At 38.4% G+C, this 22,759-nt stretch overlaps 1 protein-coding gene across 1 annotated transcript in view; it reads right to left on the minus strand.

The window, feature by feature from the left end:
• Positions 1–22,759, minus strand: part of LOC126235787 (calpain-11-like) — a 188,344-nt gene that overhangs the window by 30,808 nt on the left and 134,777 nt on the right. Inside the window, exons 2-5 of the mRNA XM_049944596.1 lie at positions 15,530–15,688; positions 8,976–9,042; positions 5,765–5,873; positions 2,144–2,302 (exon numbers count right to left, since the gene is read on the minus strand). Coding sequence (XP_049800553.1) covers positions 2,144–2,302; positions 5,765–5,873; positions 8,976–9,042; positions 15,530–15,688 — 494 coding nt within the window. The remainder of the gene's footprint in view (positions 1–2,143; positions 2,303–5,764; positions 5,874–8,975; positions 9,043–15,529; positions 15,689–22,759) is intronic.

The raw sequence follows: 22,759 nt of genomic DNA on the forward strand, positions 1-22,759 counted from the left end.
GATGGCTGCAGGAGGTTTGGCAGTAAACAGCCCAGTGAATCTTCTGTTTACAAACAACCTCAGGAGGTGAAGCAGGGGCCATAGCTGACCCGTGAAGCACATCTGTGAGTGTTGTGGCTGAATAGGCAGGGGTCCAGTCCTGCATATACTTCAATTATCATCTTAGAAAACATACCCATTGTCAAAATGTTGTCTGTAGAAGTGGACAACATGTTGAAGGATGCTCTCCTGGTAGTGCACCTTACTCAAATTACTGTTGATAGCAATGAGAGGCATCTGACATCCATACATAGTGCCACTTCAAGAAGAGAAACTGACTGATCAATCCAAAATAGTTTTGTATCAGTGCACACTCAACTGTAGAGTAAAAAATTCATTCTAGAAACATCCTCTAAGCTGTGACTAAGCCATGTCTGTGCAATATCTTGTCTTCCACGAGCACTAGTCCAGCAAGCTTCGCAGGAGAACTGCTGTGAAGTTTGAAGGGTAGGAGATGAGGTTCTAGCAGAAGTAAAGCTGTGAGGGCAGGTCATGAGGGCATACTTGGGTAATTCAGTCAGTAGAGCATGTGCCTGTAAAAAGCACAGATCCTGAGTTTGACTCTCGCTCCGGCACACAGTTTTAATCTGCCAGGATGTTTCACCTCTGATCCAAGTTCCATTCTGGTTGTTCCTTTGCCACCTTCTTCACACAGCATGATGATGTTTTTTTTTAACTTATTTTTTTCTGTTGTTTATAATTGACAATCTAGAGGCCAAACTGATCATGTGGAGATCATTGCATACAATCCTGGTTGGCTCTTTGAGGCCTATTAACAGATTGAGCAATGTGGATGAGTCAGATTATACAGTTCATGATTGGAGAGACAGTGTGCTCTGTTGATCTGCACTGGGAATGCAGGTTTACTTTTAACTCTGTTACATAGGTGTGACTGTAGTTAGCGATTTCCTGTGGTCAAGACAGTATTTAGAAAGATGTTACTGATAAAAAATCAAGTCTGCAAGTAAGGCTAGTGCAAAACAGAGAGAGAGAATTTTATGAGAGTACATTTCCTTTCAGTGGAGAATGGAAGTTTTTTTGATAGCTGAATTATTCATTTTCATGTTATTAAATTTTAACCAGTGTGTCCCACCTGAACATTTTGTGAGTGCTGTCCTGATAACTATGCTGTGGAAGTCCCTTAATTTAAACCATCAGCACCAGCACTGATCGTTCACACAACTTGTAGGGGATTTCTGTGAGAAGTAAGGTTTTAAGAAAACAGAAAATTTCAGCATGACTCTCTTATAAAAACTGTACTGGAAAGTTCTAAGTAAAATGTAGATAATGGAAGGAGTTATGGTAAAAATTCATATAATATAATACAATATGAAAAGGATTGATTGCTACTTATCACATTGAGAAGGGGTTGAGTGACAGACAACCACATTAAAAAAAAAAGATTGCTAGATGTTATTAGCTAGATGTCTGTTATCAATGTGCCTGTCTGCCTCTCAGCACTTCCCTCTATGTGACAAATAACAATCAATCCTTTTCATATAAGTGTGTGTGTGTGTGTGGGGGGGGGGGGGGGGGGAGGACTCTGAAGAACAGTTCAACTGAAAGCTAGCAATGTTTCCAGATTTGTTTACATGCCTGCCAATAACAAATTGCTCAACTGTATAGTGAATTGTTACAGTTACTCCTTCCATTATTTATAACAAAAGTAATTTGTGTGGTACAAAATCTCTTGGTGTTACGATTTTCTTGTGTTTAGTTAAGAGATGGGATATGTTCACAACAACTTACTGATGTGTGCTGTCATCTCACATATTGCAACACACAGATCATTTTATAGTTTCGAAGCAAGATGAGGTAACTTACCAAATCTGGTTACCAGATTAACTTTCTTCATTCTAGCATTGCAAACAAAATTCAGACTATATTTATTTTATGTAATAATGTAATACACCAAACAAAAAATTTTCCTCATTTTTGTTTGTCATGCTCATCCAGGAATTCCATTATTGTGAAACTATAACTTTATTATTAGAGAATAATTTGATATGTCCATATGTAGAAAGTGATAGAGAGAACATTTTTCTATAAATGTTTCTGTCTATGTCATACACAGCAGGAAGTCACAAAAATAGTTGAATCTTACTTTGCAAATGCTTTTTCAAGCAGAGGGCACCAATACTGTTGATCTTGCCCTGATCTGGCATAGATGAGATTCCAATTTCCAGTGATTTCATCTTGTTGTGCTGGAAGACGATCATCTATTACTACATCAACCCATAAACCTTCATCTTCCTGCCAAAACCTGTCAACAGAACATGAAAGCACTACTGTGTTACAGTGGAATAAATGGCCCAAATGAACCAAGTTGTTGTCTTGGTCCAAGGGAGTGAGATGAATACGGAAAAAGTGTGCACAAGGGTTGGTGAGGGATAAGGAGGAGAAGCATGTCAAGCAAAGAGAATAGGAATGGGAGGGCAGACTGTATGTCCAAGTACAGGCTTGGAAATACAGAGGCAGGAAGAATGGATCAGAAAGAAGGAGGGTACACAACTTATAAACATAAAAGGGATAGAGAGAAGAGGTGTGTGTGTGTGTGTGTGTGTGTGTGTGTGTGTGTGTGTGTGTGTGTGTGCGCGCGCGCGCGCGCGTGTGTGCGTGCAAGAGGGGGAGGGGGGGGGGGTGCAGGGAAGGAATGAAGAGGATGGGCAGAAAAAACTTGATATTGAGGCAAGGAGGAGTGTAGGAGTGACAATGTTCAGGTGAACTGTAGGAAACTTCTCCACTTGAATAGCTGATTCCCTTTGTACATGAAAAGGTGTCTGTCTGTACAGTATAACCGTCCATCAATGGGTTGTCTAAAGTGACATTCAGCCACTTTTCCAATATCATGAGAGACATCACAGACAGGCACTATCTGCCCATACCAGATCCCCAAACAGGTACACCACACTATATCCTTCCAAGTGCAAACCATGACTTAATGTCATTTATGTTCTCCAGAAGGAAAGTACACTATACAACAATAGTGATTTTTGTGGAAATAATCAAATAAAAAATTCCTTTGTTAGTTTTTATGTTATGCTGAAGGCTTAATACAATTATTTCATGATCAACATAAAAACTACTGGTTATTGTTCATGCACATTATTGAATTTTAGTATTTACTCAGGCCATAAAGGCCCAATGGTACCAACAGACCGCCATGTCATCCTCAGCCCATAGGCGTCACTGGATGTGGAAATGGAGGGGCATGTGGTCAGTACACGGCTCTTCCGGCGGTATGTCAGTTTCTGAGACCGGAGCCACTACTTTTTAATCAAATAGCTCCTCAGTTTGCCTCACAAGTGCTGAGTGCACCCCGCTTGCCAACAACGCTCAGCAGACCTGATGGTCACCCATCCAAGCACTAGCCCAGCCTGACAGTGCTTAACTTCGGTGGCCTGACGGGAACCGGTGATACCACTGCACCAGGGCCGTTGGCAATAATAGCAAATAATGGGTAGCAAAAGTGTTATTGGAAATAAACTGAATAGACACTTCCAAGTAACGTTGGGTATTACTGGCACATACCAGTTTTTGTTGAAGGCATGGTACTCAGACGACACGAGGTCGTAGCATTTGTCCTTGGAAACTGGCTTAGTTTTCTTGCTAATGGCTTTCAGATTTTCTGAAAGAACCAAACATTACATCATGTTTCTCTTTAAATTCATTTTGAGAAAGTCACTATTTTCTTTGTAACATTTATTGAGGTATCCATGCAGTAAAGTAGGGTTTTTTTTGGCAAACATGCACCCAAACAATTTTCGAAACAAAGACAGGTTAACAAAAAGGTTTTGGAATTTAAATGGTGATGTATATATGTGAACATATGTTCTGTGTGTTCTTCCAGTGCCTGTGTCATCTGAGTAAGAACTTCTGCATTAATAGTTTGATTTGAGGATATCTGTATAGATTCCAGAAGAAGCATATTATTACTGGCAAAGACTTTCAGTAATTCTAAATACATCAATTATTACATCTCACAGATATGTCCATGTTTGAATCTAGAATAGCAAAGATAACCCATTTCAGTTTAGCTGAAGTTATTTCATTGCTACATCATCCCACATCATCCTGGAAGCTGAAATGTCACAACAAACCACAGTTTTCATTTATAAAACTTAATCTTTTGGTGAAATGAGGACTAGGTAGACACTTCTGAAGATCAGCAATTAATATTTCATGGACTAGGTCATATTTTGATATACTTGTGTCCCTGATTTTCATATTATAATGGATTTTGAACCTCAAAAGAAGCAATTAATATGCTTTTCTTTTCTTATCATCTCTCCTGGGTTTTGAGTATTTCTGTACAAGAACCACTTTGTACCACAAGTGTCTACTCCCAGCTGCTTTGAAGACAAATCGAATCTTTTATTGAAATGTCTGCATACATAAAACCTGCCTGTCAGCTGTTCAGTGCTTCCTATATGTGCTGAGCAGCAATTTAACCTAATTAATATTGTTATTCCAATCCAAGATCTTCCATTTTTTGTTGTTTGCACCAAACATTTTTTAGTCAATTCTGAGATTCATTGCTATTTTGAACACTAAACTCTTAAATAATAAGCAAGTATTTTCTCAATGTTTCGATCTGGCCTTGTTTCAGTTCTTTGACACAATAAACAATACGGTAGTGATTTAATGTGTAGCTAGAAATCCTCTTGGTGAATAAAGTTGGTTAACTCTGAAGAAAATGAAGTTGAAAAATACATAAGGAGATCAATAGCCAAAGGTGAGTGGACCTCAATATCAGTTTTTCAAATGCAGGAAAAGCCATAGCTCAGATATTCAACGAAAAAGGTAGTGGTAAAAATAGAAGAAATTGGTACTTCTATGCAGGAAAATAAGAGAAGTTTAAAGAATTAACTAAACAACATGTTAAAAAACAGCAAAAAATTCAATAAAAGATGGGGAAAAGTAACAAAAACAAAAGAAGATAGACAAAATATGATGAAATGAAATAGAAATTTTGACAATGGCTGCAACTGAAATGAATTCAATAGAGACAAGTAAAAATTTGTGCCGAACAAGGACTTGAACCTGGATTTCCTATTTTATATGAGCAGTTGTCTTAACTGCTTCGGCTATTCAAACACCCTTCCTGTCCATCTCAAATTTCCAACTTGTCACACACTACCTATGTAGCTCCCCTTTTCATCCATATTCATCGCTCACAGCCTCAAGCTGATTCCACAAGCGAGTGTGTCCGCATAGAAATTATCTTAATGGTTGTCAAGGCATGTATATTTATATGCGTGTGGTGTCTGTTCTTTCAGACATGTCTGAAAGAACAGACACCACATGTACATAAATAAATGAAACAGTGAGCTTATAGAGGAAGAAAGAGAAGCAGAACATTGTGAAGATGCTTCTTGAATGATACAAGGAATGAAACTGCTGAAATAAACAAAATCAAAGTTAGAAGTGCAGTGCAATATGAACCAGCACTAATCAAGCAAATAATCTTAAATTAGTTACAGAAACAATGTATGGACAGTAGTTGAATATGCTGCAGCAAAATTCAGATATCATTAATCTGATTGAAAACCTGAGTATGAAATGAGAGAGCAGACTGTTACTGTTTACACAAAGGATGTAGGCAAACAGCTTCTGTTTTCCGAAATTTTCCAAAGGAGGACAATCTTGACTACCAAAAAAATTTATCATAATTTTTGTAGGAAGAGAAAAATTGGGAAACATGCACATGCCATCAGCATCTCACCTGAAATGCAAAATACCTGATTCGATGTCCTGATTAGAGGGCACAACAAAGCTGAACAAGTCAGGCTTCTGAGTGAGGAATGCAGCAGGAGCTAAGAACCAGCAATCATCTGCAACAGATATTTCAGGTTGCAATATCTATGAAATGAAACTAATTTGTTTTATTTCATGTTATTTGTGTGTATAAATTACTGTTATGCTTTGAGGTTAAGATAATTCTACTACATAAATACAGTTTAGCTGAAATGATTATCATCTCATGAGACTGTTTTGTGCTATGTTTTACATATTCACATTAATGAGAAATTGCTGGATTCCCAAAAGCTGAAAAAGATTAACAACTTTTTGATATATTGCACTCCAGTTGTTCATAAATATTAGAGGAGTATTAAAATTCAGTTGCTCACGTAACTATAATAAAACATGACATTGGTGATAAATTTGTTTCTGGATGCTGAGAAATGGCAGGCTTATAAATCTCAATTTTATTTTAAAATAAATTTGAAAGTTGTCTTGTCACAAAAAGAAAATGTATAATACATTTCAATACATGATATACTAATGACAAATTACACACAAAAAAGAAATTGTTTGTAAAACTCAAGAATACTCTTCGTAAGTAATAGTTCAGCAATGAAAGCTCACATCATTCTCAAGGCAAACTGCAAGTCAGGCATTGAGATTAAAAACAAAATAGGCTGAGAAGTACATAATCATGAAGCTAAAATAAAAGATAAATGCCATCAAGTTCCGCCATTTCTCAACTGTACATGCTGGATGTCACTACTTCCTCATCCAAAATTTTGGCTGCAAATCTTATTGAGTTTTGAAAGTGATTGTCTCTGACTCAACTTGAATGCGACTGGTATGTTCTCAGTCATATTACAGGAAGATAAAGTAATTGTGTCTTAGATGCACACAAAAACTATGCTGTGATATTGTATCTACCATGAAAACCACAAGAATCAGTACCACCATGGGTAATTATGGTAGCAGTATACTGTTCTGACATAGTTTGGATGTCATTACTGTCAAATGACTTACTGAAAAGCTTTGTGAACATTTTTTTGTGCTAGGATAAGCTCAGATTGCACAGTACAGAAAATATATGTTGATAACGTCAAAAACCCTATCATATGTTAGGAAATGCAGCATGGATTGAAATAAATTGTTACACTTATGAAAATTTTGTTAGTGACATCTTGCACTATACTGACATCACGTGACCGGTGAGAAACGTAACAGTGAAAAACAATCAAAATGTTCATGGAAGTGCCTATATAAACAATGAAGTTGAACAAGCAAGGAAAAATGTAAAACTGTTTCAGTGCAAAATGTTACATGACTGAGAGAATGTTCAGCTGAAAGAAGTATTCAGTAAACATTATAAACTCAGAGAATGTTCAGCTGAAAGAAGTATTAAGTAAACATTATAAATTTATAAGGACTTGCTAGTACACTCAAGAAGTAAATATTCAGCTCACATATTAAATGATGGAAGCAATGACACTGCTAGTATAAAATTATTGACACTTTTGTAGCCACTTGTTGACAAATTGCTTTTTGGCTTCTGTCTCTGGTTCTTTGGATGACGTTTGTTTGATGATTTTTCTGATGTTTCACCAGCACAAATGGCTGGCATTGTCAAAGCTTCATTGTCCATTGCTGGTGGCAAAAGTGAGAAAAATTATCAAATGAACATCAGCCAAAGACCTCGAGAAAGACAGCAACTGCTGATAGTGTTTGGGATGTCATAAACAGCCTTTGAGTAAGAAAGGATAATTTCATTTATGACCTCATAACAAACTACAGTGGTACAATGATAGAATGCCACCAACATATTACAGATATCTTTCATGAATATTTTTCTTCTGATGCTACATCTATCAACAATAATTTCAATAACCATTAATATAACTTTAAGGGCAGTTCTTATGCATACGGCATATACATCACCTTAACTGACAGCAATGTAATAAAAAGCATAATAGAGCCATTACAAAATTATAAATCTAAGGAATACAATGGGCCAAATGTGAATATTCTAAAGTCTGAACTGATAACATATCCAGACCTCTTTCTACTGAAATTAATAGAATCTTAACATGAGGAAGTTTTCTTTACCATTGAAGATAGAAAACTACAGACCTATTTCTATCTTGCCTATCTTCTCAAGGATCACATACAAGGGGTGAGGGATAGCAAAGGAGGGGGAGGGGATGAGTGGGGAGGGATTGAGGTAGGGATATAGAGGATGCTAGCTCTAAATGGCACTATTCAAAAGCTAAGCAATGTTTCATCCATTCTATATACCAGTCCACTCACTTAGTGCCTCTCATATTTCATAATCAGTGATCTGTCCTCATGTACACATTCCATTCCATTTAGTGTGTTCCATTTCTGGGCAACATTCACAACATATGAGAGTTTTCCATAATGTTTGATGGATATATTCAATGAAAATATTCATCAGAGGCTAGTCTTGTCATTCAAACATAGCACAATACTTTCATTAAAGTGAATAGCTTTCCCAGTTACATTCTAGTTTACCTACTTATGTATAAGCTATCACTTATTCTTTGCATGTTTGTATACACACTAGTACTGTCAAGGTCTGTGGGTATTAAAATTTAAATCAAATGGGACATTATTTCACGTGTGTGCATACTTGTCAACATATTATGAGAAGAAAAGTTGCTACTCATGGTGAGTAGCGACTTTCCTTCTCATAATATTGTTACATTCCATCCTGTATTTTCCCTTGTCAACATATTGCATGTTAACAGAGTAAGATCCTCCAATGTACTTCAGTAGACTGTTGGAACCTGTAGGTAATGACTGGTACTAACAATTAAATGGCTTTCTGAATTGTATGATGTTGCATTTTAATTATGGAGTTGGTACATGAGAATACATACAACGTAATTAGTGATTACATTTCACATTCTTGTATCTTTATTACTGAAAATGGAAACTAACAACAACAAGGCAGTTAACTTCATCAAAATTGAATAAAATTAAAAATCTACTTGCAGGTGCTACTACCACTTCATCTGAATCATAATAAGGAATTTCATTTGTTTCAAGTCTGAAAAGAACTTCAAAATGGTTGTTTCTTTTTTTCATTATGTCTGTAGTATTTGTGCATCCATTGTTGTATTCACACATAACTGTGTGGAGTAAGGTTCATGACAGAAAAGAGAGGTTCTTACCCAGATCACCTTGAATTACATCAGAGGGTGAAGCATCCATCAAAAATACTGCACCATTCGTAATGTCCTGAAATTTCAGAGCATTGAAATTACTTTTATTAAGTAATTGATCAAACATTAATTAGATAATGATTTACTTCTAGGTATTCTGTAATTATTTTTTTAATCTTGATAAGTAATATCAAAATTAAATTATAGTTAAGCAAGATTTCTGTTTCAGTCAGGACACCACAATAAAATGGAGGAAACAGCCCTATACAGTCGCAAAAGACTCTCTTTCTTCCTTTTTTTTCTTTTTAATTGTTATTCTGAGATTGTTTCTTAAAAGTAATAACAACTTTTTCAATAACTAATACTACTCATGCAACTCAGCAGCTAAGATTGCTAATACACAATTGTGTGATGGCACTCGACACGGGGGTAAGCTGGTTTGTATCCTGGTGGTGGAAAAAATTTTCACTGCAAGTTTTTGGCCAGCAATGGGAGGAGAGGTGGTGCCACAAAGTTCCTGATCACCATACTTTTCACTAATGACCTGGTTTATATATCAAACCTCTTCACAGTGCCTCATGAAGTGAGGGCTTGTGACACTGTTGATGGTGATCAATCCATCGGACAGGGACCTTATGTTTGGCGGCTCTCTTGGCACTTTTCACAAGGAGTGGGCTATGTACTGCCACTGGGTTTCACACTCTCACTTCCCTCATCCTCCTCCTCCTCCTCCTCCTCCTCCTCATCATCATCATCATCATACAACACAAACATTACCCCCCCTTCCCCCCCCCTCCCCCCCCAGTACATAAACATAGTATTACAAATATTTTAATGGAGCATGTTGCAAATAAATAAACAAAAAAATAAAAAATTACTACCAGTCACAGTTCAGACTGTTATTGAAAAGAATTTTCATTAAATTCTGTATGGCTGCTAGCAAGTGATTAAAGAAGATGTTCCTGAGTAATGGACATATTTTTGGAGCAAAGAAAACATCGTTTGGACTTTGTGTAATTTCTTTTTATGTCTTGTACTGATTCTGAGATTGGATTGCAAAATGAATATATTATTTATGACAAATTATATAAAGAATTAATATTTCTATACCTATTGCTAAACAACATTCTGTGGGATGTTCTTTGATTCATGGCACTATTAATTTGTGTTGTACAGTTTTGGGTTCTGAAAACTATGGCATGGCTTGGACTTTCATAAAATGTAATACTGCACCACCTTGTGAAATAAAAATAAGTAAAGTAACCAGATTTTATATTATTACGTCACAAATATTTGACAACATTCACATTTCAAATAAAAAGTTGTTTAATTATTTCCACAGTGTCATGGCATACTTCTCTCAACTGAATTTATTGTTGCTGTCTTGAGTCTGAAAACTGGGTTGATGCAGTTGACCTCACTAGCATATCCTGTGTAAGCTACAAATTACTGGTAAATATTGCAATTTACAGCCATATGAAACTTCTTACTGTAGTGAAGTCTTGATCTCCCTGTACTTCCCTCCATTACTGAATTAACTATCCCTCAATGGCTCATGATGTGTTCTATCAAAGGGTCCCGTACTTTGGTATAGTTCTGTCGTGAGGCCCTTTTCTTCATTATTCAACACAGTACCACATCAATAGATAACAGAGCCATCTAATAATCCATATTGTTCCATATCATCATATTTCAAAAGCTTCTGCTCTCTTCTAGTTTGTACTGTTTGTCACCCCCTCTTCAATTCTATATAAGCTACACTCGAGACAAGTACTTTCAGAAAGAGACATCCTTGCACTTAAATTTATATTAAGTATTAACATATTTCTATTTTTCAGTAAAACTTTTCTCGAAATTGCCAGTCTGAATTTAATACTCTCATTTGTACTACCATCAACAGTTATTTTGCTCTCCAAATGGAAAAAAATATACTGCTCTTAGTGTCTCACTTCCTAATCCAACTCCCTCAATATAACCTGATTTCATTCAGCTACACTCAGTTACTGTTTTTTAGTATTTTTAATGTCCATTTTCAAGACACTGACCATTACAATAAAACGTCCTTCAGAGCCCTTTGTTGCCTGAGAAAGAATTACAGTGTCATCAATGAACCTCTACATTTTTATTTCTTTTTCTTCTTTAATTCTCTTTCCAAATATGTTTTTTGTTTCCTTTAATCCTGCACAGTTTACAAATTGGATAACATGAGAGGTAGGCTATTACTCTGTGTCACTCTCTTCTCATTTACTGCCCCTCTTTCATGTTCTTCAAATCTTGTAACTGCAGTATGGTTTGTGTACAAATAGTAGATAATCTTCTGCTCATGATATTTTACCCCTGCTATCTTTCGAATTTCAAAGAATGTATTCCAGTCATCATTGTCAAAAGCTTTCTCTAAATCTACAAGTGGTACAACTGTAGGGCTAGTACTGCCTCACATGTCCCTGCATGTCTGTGAAAGCCAAACTGATCTTCCCAGTGGTGAACTTCTCCGGTCTTCTCTAAATAATTCATATTAGTATTTTGCAACTATGGCCTATTTCTGGTACCGAGCGCCATGGGTTTCGAATCTGTGCCAGGTGGCATGTAACTCAATGACCTGTAGAGGTCTCTGTAGCAGTCGTGCCATGAGCCTTGGCTGCACGCGCTCCTGGCCCCGAGTCTAACGTGGGGGCGCCACTATGGAGTACGTGGTCCCAGTGGCCAATAGCGACATACTCTGTCATGTATTTAGGCGGCTGCCTCTCACACAGTGAGGCAGTCTGGTATTCGCATTGACTCGGTTACAGACGTTGATTCGATTTCATGAGATTATCTCTTGAGACCCCATTGCTTAATACATTGCTGCTGATCTTGGTGTCTTGCTCGGTTTTCTGTCGTCATGCTTGTCCTTCCATTCCCGTTCGGCCGTCTTGTTTGTTCGCGGGCCACTCTTGTTCAGTCCCGCCGCATTTGCGTTAGCAGCAACCCCACGACCGTTCCTGTCATCGTTACAACACTATTGAAATGATTTTTTTTGTAAAATCAAACAATGGAAAATCCAGGATGGAATAATGACAATATTATGAAAAGGATAGATTGCTACTCACCATATAGCTGAAATGCTGATAAGCTTCTTCTGAAATAGACAACATACACACATACATTCACATGATCAGTCTCTGGCTGCCGGGGCCATATTCACAACTGTCAGTGTCTGCCTTCCTTGGGATTGGGATTATTACATTCTTCTTGTAATCTAGAGTGATACACTTGTCAGCACCAGGTCTGGATAGACAACAGTGGCAAATTCAAGGACTGCAATGAGCCATCTTGGCCTTGTCTCAGTTCATTGATATGTAACACATGCCCTCTGGAAGACTTATTTATGATGACCTTGCAATATTTGAGTATTTCCTGGACAATGATGTGGACTCTGTTATTCCTGGCTGTTGTTGTTTAGCTTGCAGATGGATATGTCTATTTTCCTAATTCGGTACAGACTCTGTTCTCCATTCAAGTGCACTTTGTGCCTACAGTGAGTGCACCATCAATGTTTGCATGCCATGAGAGAGTGGTTCATATTAGAGTGCTTCCCAGTCTGACAAAGTTACAGTGTTCTCCAACACAGAAGATGGAATTATTCATTATCTCTGCAGAGTACTTTAGAAGTCTTTGGTTCTGTTTTGTTCAAGAAAAGTCAGATTGTATTACATTCTGTGATTTATTTGTACTTAATAGGTGTTCTATTAAAACCTGGGTTATTGAAGAAACACACATACAAAAATTGCCTTGTAGACAAAGCAAGCAAAGCCTTAAAGATGATTAAAAATGGTGAATTTCATGCTGTTGAATCCCATCATCAATATGTAATAGCAAGAGCCTTGTAGTACATTCTATTCCTATGTCCACATAATCCTTAGTTATGGACTCATTTTTTGGTGATAAAATGAACCACAGAAAATGGCCATAAGAATAATAATTATGAATGTTAATTGGCCCCATTGCAAAGATTTATTTAAACACTTGTGGATTTTAACCTGACTGGATGAGCACACCAACCAATATGTAATTACTTTAAGAAAAACATTAGTCATTACAGCAGTAACAATTTTATCCATCTTCACTGAACAATACCCAAAGTCTACACTTAAATGACTAAGAAGAATGGTAGCTACACCCAACGTACAATGCTGGAAAAAAATCACAACACCAAACAATAATTAATGTACAGTAATGAAATTCTGGGAATACATTTGTCTTGGTAACATATTTAAGTGATTGACATAGTGAGATCACAGGTTAATGTAAGCACATGATGAGCCTTTGCAAATGTGAAATGCTGGTGGATTAATAACCAGTGTAACTGTGAAAATGTTGAAAGCTAGCATGAAAACATGCACACATTATGTTGCACAGGTGTCAGGTGTCAGTTTGTTGGATGAAGTTCCATTGCTGTTTCACTTGCTTGGTCGATACAGGGAAGTTCAGGGCTGTTTGTGGATGACGCTGGAGTTGTCGTCCGATCATGTCCCGTATATGCTCAACTGGAGACAGATCTGGTGATCATGCAGACCAAGGCAACTTGATAACACTATCTAGAGTATGTTGAGTGGTATGTGGGTGAGCATTGTCCTGTTGGAAGTCACCCTTGGAATGCTGTTCATTAATGACAGCACAACAGGTCAAATCACCAGACTGACATACATATTTGCAGTCAGGGTGCATGGGATAACCATGAGAGTGGTCCTGCTGCCATACAAAGTTGCAACCCACCCCATAACCCTAGGTGTAGGTGCGGCATGTTTAGCATGCAGACAGGTTGGTTGCAGGCCCCCAAATGGCCTCCTTCTAACCAACACAACCAATTACTAAAAGAAATCTGCTAAATTTCGATTACACGATAAGTCACACAAATCTGAAGGCTGTAAATTCAACTAAATACTTAGGAATTACAATTACAAATAATCTAAATTGGAATGATCACATAGATAATGTTGTGGGTAGAGCAAACCGAAGACTGATTCATTGGCAGAACACTTAGAAGGTGCAACAGGTGTACTAAAGAGACTGCTTATACCATGCTTGTCCACCATATTCTGGAGTATTGCTGTGCGGTGTGGGATCCGCATCAGGTGGGACTGATGGATGACATCGAAAAAGTTCAAAGAAGGGCAGCTCGTTTTGTATTATTGCATAATTGGGGATATAGTGCCACAGACATGATACATGAATTGGAGTGACAATCACTAAAACAAAGACTTTTTTGTTGTGACAGGTTCTTCTCATGAAATTCCAATCATCAGTTTTCTCCTCCAACTGGGAAAATATTCTGTTGGCACCCACCTACATAGGGAGAAATGATCACCACAATAAAATAAGAGGAATCAGGGCTCACACAGAAAAAATTAAGTGCTCATTTTTCCCATGCGCTGTTCAAGAGTGGAACAGTAGAGAGACAGCTTGAAGGTGGTTCACTGAACCCTCTGCCAGGCACTGTATTGTGAATAGCAGAGTAATCACGTAGATGTAGATGTCAATTTACATCACTGGTACCGAGGCAGAAACAGCTTTTATCAGAAAACACAACAGACCTCCAGCCCGCCCTCCAATGAGCTCTCACTTGACACCACTGAAGTCGCAAATGGTGGTGGTTTGCACACTACAGGCCGTCTGACTCAGAGCTCTCTTAAAGTAACCAGTCTGTAACAGTTTGTTGTGTCACTGTGGTGCCAACTGCTGCTCAAATTTCAGCTGCAGATTCAGTAGGATTTGCCAGAGCCATACCCTGAACACGAGAGTCTACTCTCTCAGAAGTGCCACATGGCTGTCCAGAGTCTGGTCTTCTCATGAACCATTCTCGTGACCACCACTGCTAGCGATCATGTGCAGTGGCTACATTCCTGCCAAGTCTTTCTGCCAATCACAGAAGGAACATCCAACTTCTCAACAGCCCTATTACACAGCCTTCTTCAAACTCAGGAGGTATTAATAATGGTGTCTCTGTCACTTGAAAGGCATTCTTTACTAACATCAACTCACCTTGTCCAAACTCAAAGGTAACTAATGCTCATGACCACTACAGCGTGTATTAAAAGGAAACCTGATATGCATCCTCATAGTAGCACTCTAGTGCCACTCTTATGCAAGCGGTGCAAAATTTGAACAGACATTGTCTTTTTGTTGTTGAAACATGTCTACTAACTTTCGTTCATGCCACACAACTCCTTGGTGTTGTAATTTTTTTCTGTCAGAGTATTAAAGAAGCAATTAAGGTATGCCTCTTAAACAAACTATATAGCCACTGATTATTTAGATCACAAAAAGTAGGAACTGATAATTATGCAGCATAAATTAATAACAAAACACCAATGACATTCTACAACACGCTTTCTGTGGTGAATAATACTAATATTTCATCTTACTGAACTAAACTTAAAATTCAATGTGGTGGGATTCTGAACCAGAATTCAGACATAAATGAGAAATTTCAGAAGTTTTATAGAAAGCCAAAAATATGAATGAATCATCAAATGTTAGTTAAATAAAACAGTCTGTACATTTATAATACAGTACCTACGCACCTTGGGCCTTTTCCATTCAATATTCAAGCCACGTGTAGCTACTGCCAGTGAAGATGCACATGCTGGGAACTCAGGGTCTTCAAAATTACAACCATTTTTCAAACATTGTTCCTGTAGCTCTTCATATATTTGGTTCTCCTTGAATGGCTTCACATCTTCCTGTGACATAAAAAGATATTTCATTGTGTCACATGTTTTTGGAAAGTTTCATTCAATATGTGCCAGTCATAAGCTATGCAGAATTGCGTGTGCCATGAGCAAGGAGCTGTACGAGGGGCGCTTGAAAAGTCCATGAAAAGTCCGAGAGATGGCACTACCGGCACATATCGTGGAACGACACACCAAGTTTCAGCCATATTGGTCTATTTCTTTGTGTTTGGCATTCGTGTGAATCAAGGAAGTCGAGTGATTGATTGTCAAAAAAGGGATGAAAAAGAATTTCATGTGGTGATTAAACATTACTTTCTATGAAAGGCAAAATGCCTCAGGAGACTAAAGAGAAGCTTGATAAACATTACGGTGACTCTGCACCTTCCATTACAACAGTTTATAAGTGGTTTCAAAATTTTCAGAGTGGCCATGTGGGCACAAGTGATGCTGAATGTTCTGGACGCCCTGTGGAGGTTACGACTCCAGAAATCATTGATAAGATCCACGATATGGTGATGGATGACAGAAGAGTTAAGTTGCGTGAGATTGCAAGTGCTGTGGGCATCTCGAGTGAATGGGTACATAATATTTTGCATAAACATTTGGACATGAGAAAGCTATCCGCAAGATGGGTTCCACGAATGCTCATGCCTGATCAAAATCGGAATCATGTGAAGTGTTGCAAGGATGGTTTGCAGCTGTTCAGGAAGAATCCGCAGGACTTTAAGCATCGTTTCGTCACTGTGGATGAAACATGGATACATTTCTATACTCCTGAGACCAAATAACAATCTAAACGATGAGTTACCAAGGGAGAATCTGCACCAAAAAAGGCAAAGACCATTCCTTCGGCCGGAAAGGTTATGGTGACTGTCTTTTGGGATTTGCAACAGGTAATCCTCTTCGACTATCTGAAAAAGGGTAAAACTATTACAGATGCATATTTTTCATCGTTATTGGACCGTCTGAAAACAGAGCTGCAAGGAAAACGCCAGTGACTGGACCGCAAAAAAGTCCTTTTCCATCACGACAATGCTCCAGCACTCACCTCAGCGGTTGTGGTCACAAAATTAATGGAAACAGGATTCCAACTCGTTTCACATCCCCCCTATTCTCCAGACTTGGCTCCCTTGGACTGCTATTTGTTCCCCAATTTGAAGAAATGGTTGGCGGGACAAAGATTTTATTCAAACGAGGAGGTGATTGCAGCAACTAATAGTCTTTTTGCAGACTTAGACAATTCCTATTATTCGGAAGGGATCAACAAATTAGAACAGCATTGGATGAAGTGTATAAGTCTAAAAGGAGACTATGTCGAAAAATAAAAAAAGTTTACCCCAAACACGTAAGTAGTTTTTATTTTTGCACAGACTTTCCAATTGCCCCTCGCATTGTGACTGTGCATGCTGCCCATAGCCCCTCCCTTTTTAGGCAGAATGATCAGTCTTATAGACTAACAATGTTATTATACAGATAACTCAAACGACAAGTATGAACTTAACATAAGATATAATTGTTTAGGCTTTATGTGGAAACATCAAGAAAGAAGTTGATATATGTTGATTGTTATTCTCTGAGGGATGCATGGTGCTGTAAATTTTTCTTTTCTTCCTCTGCGAAGACAGTTTCAGCTGACTTAAATTTCGATGTAGAATTATCATTAGCGTATTACCATGAGAGGAGGTGCAGGTAGTAATGGCACTGGACTCATATTTGAAAGGAGCGGGATTTAAATTTGTTCATTTACACGTATAAATGGTTTCTGTGGTTTCATTAAATCATTTGAGTGGAATGGCAGGTTAGTTGCTGTGAAAAAGACACAATCAATTTTCTCTCATACCATTTACCTACATGTGTCTGTGTGCAAGACCTAATAATTGTCACCAATGAGTCATTTAATTCTGGTCTTCCTTTTTCTTCCTTCAGTAATGTATTATTCTTCATCCATTTACAGGTACAGATAAAGTTGCTGTTAAGTAAGAACTCGCATTAATAATTTGTTATGCAACATCTGCATGTAAAATATGTCTGTTAAGTAGGCAGTCACAGAGCTGATACATGTGAATGTAAACAAGTAGTTAAAAATTATTAAAGCTTATTGCTGTACCACCTGGGTCCTGTTTGACTTCCAAGTACTGTACAATAAACATGATTAATTTACAGCCTGGATTTTTTTTGTATATTTATGTCATGGTGTTGTAAAATATACTGGTTTTCATATTTGTTGTGTTATTTACTGTCCATAATTTTTGAGCACAATACATACATGAGCAAGTGCTTCCAACTAATGGAACATCATACGAGATCTCCCAGTTTTCATCTAAATGAATCATCATATATTGTAGTCACTTTTTGTAGTTGCTACTGTATTAAGCTCTCTCGGAAGATTGAAACAGTGTGCAACATCTACCTCTGACGAGCTGTACCCTATGAGATGGGTACTTATCGCACCATTTGGAGCAATGCAAGACTTCATTCTCTGAATACTACTTCCTCTGAACCTCACACAAGCCATATATGTGACACTACAAAACTAGCGCCTTAGAAAAAGGGATATGGAGGCAAGGACTTCATTACAGTCTGATAATTTAGTTCCAGTATGAATCTGTCCTCACTGAATTTGTCAGTGCTCTGGATTCAACATGTAGGACTTGTCTAAACTACTCTTCTACGAAACTTCCTCACAGATTATAGTAGCGTAATTTGAAAGTCGTGAGAGAGCCCCATGTAATATGAGGCTTAGTTTAAGTATATGAAGCTAGCTTGAATTGTTCAGCAGCAAAGATATTGACTGAGATGGAAGGAGATCTGATTGCTATCGAGTTTTTAATTTGCCAAGATTGTTCAGTTCAATGTATTTTCAATCGAGAACAGTATTACTATTATCGTATATACTTCTCCCTACCCAACCCCTTCCTTACAATCATGCAAAGGAGCTGTATTTTCTCCTGTTTCCTTTATGAATAATTCATTAACATAGATAATATTTTACATTTTACTAAAATAAACACAATGGAAAATTTGGAATGAAATCCACCTGATGAAGGACTTAGTCTGATAGCTGAACAATATTTACCAGTAATTTTCACTGTGCCTGTCTGCCACTCAGTGCCCCCTCTGCATGGTGAGTGGCAACATGCAGTAAAATAAATTATGTGGGAACATTGCCAATTTTTTTGTTATGTCAACCCGTTGATAAAGGACTTGTGGAAAAGGGACAAAAAGGTAATTTAGTGTACTTTGGTCCTGAAAGGTAGATAAATTACTTTGCAGAAATTCATTGCTGCTATGTCACTATGAAAAATAATAAGACTGAGAAATGTGTGCAAGATTATAAGAATGCATTTGTCGAGTGACAGACCTCATAATGTGGTTCCTTTTAGATGAAAATGGTCAGTGTGGGTATGAGTGCACACAGCGGAATTGTTATTAGAGCAACTTTCAGATCCTTCCTGTTATGCCATCGTGCAGATAACTATGGGAGGTGTATCAACAGATTGAGAGACAGAAATGGTGGTGAAAAAATACATGAAAAATGTATGGCTAGAATCTAGAAATAGTGTAAAAATCCCACTAATATGAATATGACTGTTTAGTGAGCTTTTTAATAGCTCTCTGCAATAATTTTTGGATCTAAATGCATGCACAATACTTTCTTGAGAGTTCTTTGTACTTTATGTGCTGGTTTCAATGAATCAGGCAAAATTCTTACAACCCAGCAGAACAAAGCAGTTGATTTGAAAGTTGAGTGGTTTGTTACCGCAGCAGTGTTATGGGTAGCTAACACAGACAGACCAGTGGTTCCCAGGTCTCCTTCAGTCATCAGCACGCAGCAGGCAATTTAAATGGTTGTGATTAAAATTCTAGTTGGTATAGTGTGAGAGTGGCATAAGCATTGTCTATCAGAGGACATGTGATGGAGTGCCTTTGACAGATTGGAGGCAGGTTAGACTCTTAAGAAGTATTTATTTAACTGCTGACTTTCTGTAATACAAAGGCTAGGGCATCAATTTCTAACCACAGTTAGGAACCAGAAGTTTCAGTATCACATAATGGAAAAAAATCAAGTTGGGTCAGTCCAGGTAAAAATACTGTCCAAAGAATAATACTTTGTGAAACCAATTTGAGGCTCAAATTGATTAAGCTCCATCAGTAACATGAATGATGTGAGATGGAGCCCAATTAAGTTAAGCTCATTTATGTGTCATAAAAATGTGGGATCAATCGTAAATTTCAGAATCCACCATTCAAGTTAACTGCAATGGGAGGTGAAACTGACTGGCCTACTAAGTAATCATTTCTTTGTGTTTTCCTAAGTGGCCAGTACAAAAATTAGTTGAATACTACTCACAACCAACTCATTGGGCTTTACATTAACCCATACCTGATTACCTTGATTGCTATGTATTTAAATAATGTAGGGAATAAAGGTAACAACACATCATGTAGTTGAAGCAATAAGTGGTCAGTAGTCACATAAATAAGCTTTTGGATGAATCCTCCTTCAGAGCTAAAAGGATACACATATAGACACACAAAAACTTGTATGAGAACACTATCCTGACATCAAACAAGATGGTGCAGTGATTAGTACACTGGACTCACATTCAGGAGAAAAATGGTTCAAATCCATGCCTGACTATCCAGATTTAGGTTTTCCATGAATTCCCAAAATCACTCCAGGCAACTGCTGTGATGATTCCATTGAAATGACTCAGCCAATTTCACTCTCCATCCTCTAATCATTTCGAGCTTGTGCTCCATCTCTACTGACCTCAATGCTCGCAGAACGTTAGACCGTAATCTTCCTTTCTTTCTTCCTTCCTTGCCTCCTTCCTTCCTTCCTTCATTGTCCTAACTGAGTATGTCATGCTGGCAGTTTAGCTTGACTGGACAGGGTGTTATGTTGGGTGGAGTGGGTAAGAGGAGATGGAAGCAGTGTGTGAGTGGGAGGGTTGGATGACATAGCTGGGAGGGAGACGCAGCAAGTGAATAGCATCATAATGTGGCACCAACTTTCTCTGTTGCAGCAAGAGGAATTCCCTGGGGTATGCAGTGACATGCAGGAGTGGACTGGGAGGAGAGGGTAGAAGAGGGAGACTGTGGAGAGGAAGGTACGAGTGTAGAATGAGTGACAAGGGTGGAGATCAGGAGATAGCTGAGGTTAGGATTATGGGATTGAAGGATGTGTTGTAAAAACAATTCCATCTGTGTAACTTAGAGAAGCTGGGACTGGGGAAGAGGAATGGCACAAGTTGTGAATCAGCCACTGAAATTATGCATAGTGTTTTCTGCCGCTGGATGGTCAACCCTGTTCTCAGCCACGGTTTGACAGCGATTATTAATTTGGCTGAACGGTTGGTTGGTGATCATGTCCACATAAAAGGCTATACCGAAGCTATGACTGCTTTCCAAGATAGCCTTACATCTGATAGGACATGACATGCCTGTGATGGAACAGAAACAGTATGTGCTGGATGGATGCATAGGGCAGGTCTTGCACTGGGGTCTTCTGCAGGTGTATGACCCACAAGACAAGAGGTTAAGAGTAACTGAGGCATAATGATGGTCCATAATATTTCACAGACTGGGAGGGGTGGGAAGGATTGTGAATAGTATATTTCTCATTTTCGGCATGATGATAAGTAGTCAAAGCTCTGATGAAGGATTTGGTGTGTTGTTACAGTCCATGTTGATATTGGGTGATGACGAGTAGTGCTCCTTTGTGGCTAATTCAAGAATGTGGTCAGAGGATGAGAAGCCTTTGTGGATATGAACTGGGAAATCTGTCTGCAGACCAGGTTTTGAGGGTATGTCTATATGTGAAGGCCTCAGTATGACCTTCAGTATACTGGGCACAATATCTCTCATCACTGCAGATACACAATCCAAGGGTGGTCAGACTGTGAGAGAGAGAGACACAATCCAAGGGTAGTCAGACTGTGTGAGAGAGAGACTTCGGTATGGAATCCAACAAACTAAAAGTATGTTTGATGGTTAGTAATACTGAAGTGTACAGATTTCTTAATGGCATAATCTGAGAGGTGGAGGTTAACATCCAAGAACAGCAGACCTTGGTCTCAGGAGAAACAGGTGAAGCAGATGGGAGAGAAGATGTTAAGACTGTGGAGAAATGAAGACTGAGTATCTCGGCACTGGGTTCAGATCGCAAAGATATTACCAATGTAACTGAAGTAGAAAAGTGATTTTGGCTCTTTGGCTGGAAAGGTTTCCTTTAGATGGACCAAGGACAGGTTGGCATAGTGGGAAGCCATGCAGATGCCCATGGCCATGCCACAGATTTGTTTGTATATCTTCTACTCAAAGGAGAAGTTGTCATGAGGGAGGAAATAGTTTATGAGTGAAGATGTAGTTTATGAGTAAGGATGAAGTTTATGAGTAAGAATATAGTTTCATTTAGTGCTTAAGGAATGAGGTGATTGGTCTGGAGTTTGTAGGATGTTGGGAGAGATGGAGATTGACAGGGGCAAGGTGACAGGCTATAGGGTTGTTGGTGTATAGGTTGGTGGCATCAACAGTAATGGATTGGGATGCAAGTATTAATGGGGTGGAGATTGTTGGGAGAAAATGAAGGAAGTGGTTCGTGTCTATGCGATGGGAAGCTAGACTGCAAGATGCAAGAAAATGGGTTAAAGATGTTGGTCAACAAGAGCTAAGATTCTTCCCATAGGAGCAGAGTGGTGTGTTTGGCATGTGTGTGGTGGGGGGGGGGGGTAGTTGTGTTGAGAAAGGATGTGGATTCAAAGGTTCTAGGACAGGGCGAAGGATCTGAGTAGAAAATGACCGTCTTGCTGAGTTTCTGGGATGGGATCACTGTGGCAGAGCTTGAAGATGGATAACTCAGAGTGATGGCAAATACCTCCTGTCAAGCAATCATTGCTGTTCATCACAACAATTTGTGGGCCATTAATGTCCATTCCTTTGTTGAGAGGTATGTGTTATTTGAAAGGAACCTAGTACATACAGTGGTGCCAACCTGGAGGTAATGAATTCCAGGAAGATAACTAGGGAGTGATTAGATGGGAGTGGCTGAAGATCTTGCTTACGTATCCAATTTAT

The sequence above is a fragment of the Schistocerca nitens genome, chromosome 2 (assembly GCF_023898315.1).
Source record: "Schistocerca nitens isolate TAMUIC-IGC-003100 chromosome 2, iqSchNite1.1, whole genome shotgun sequence".
Lineage (NCBI taxonomy): Eukaryota > Metazoa > Arthropoda > Insecta > Orthoptera > Acrididae > Schistocerca > Schistocerca nitens.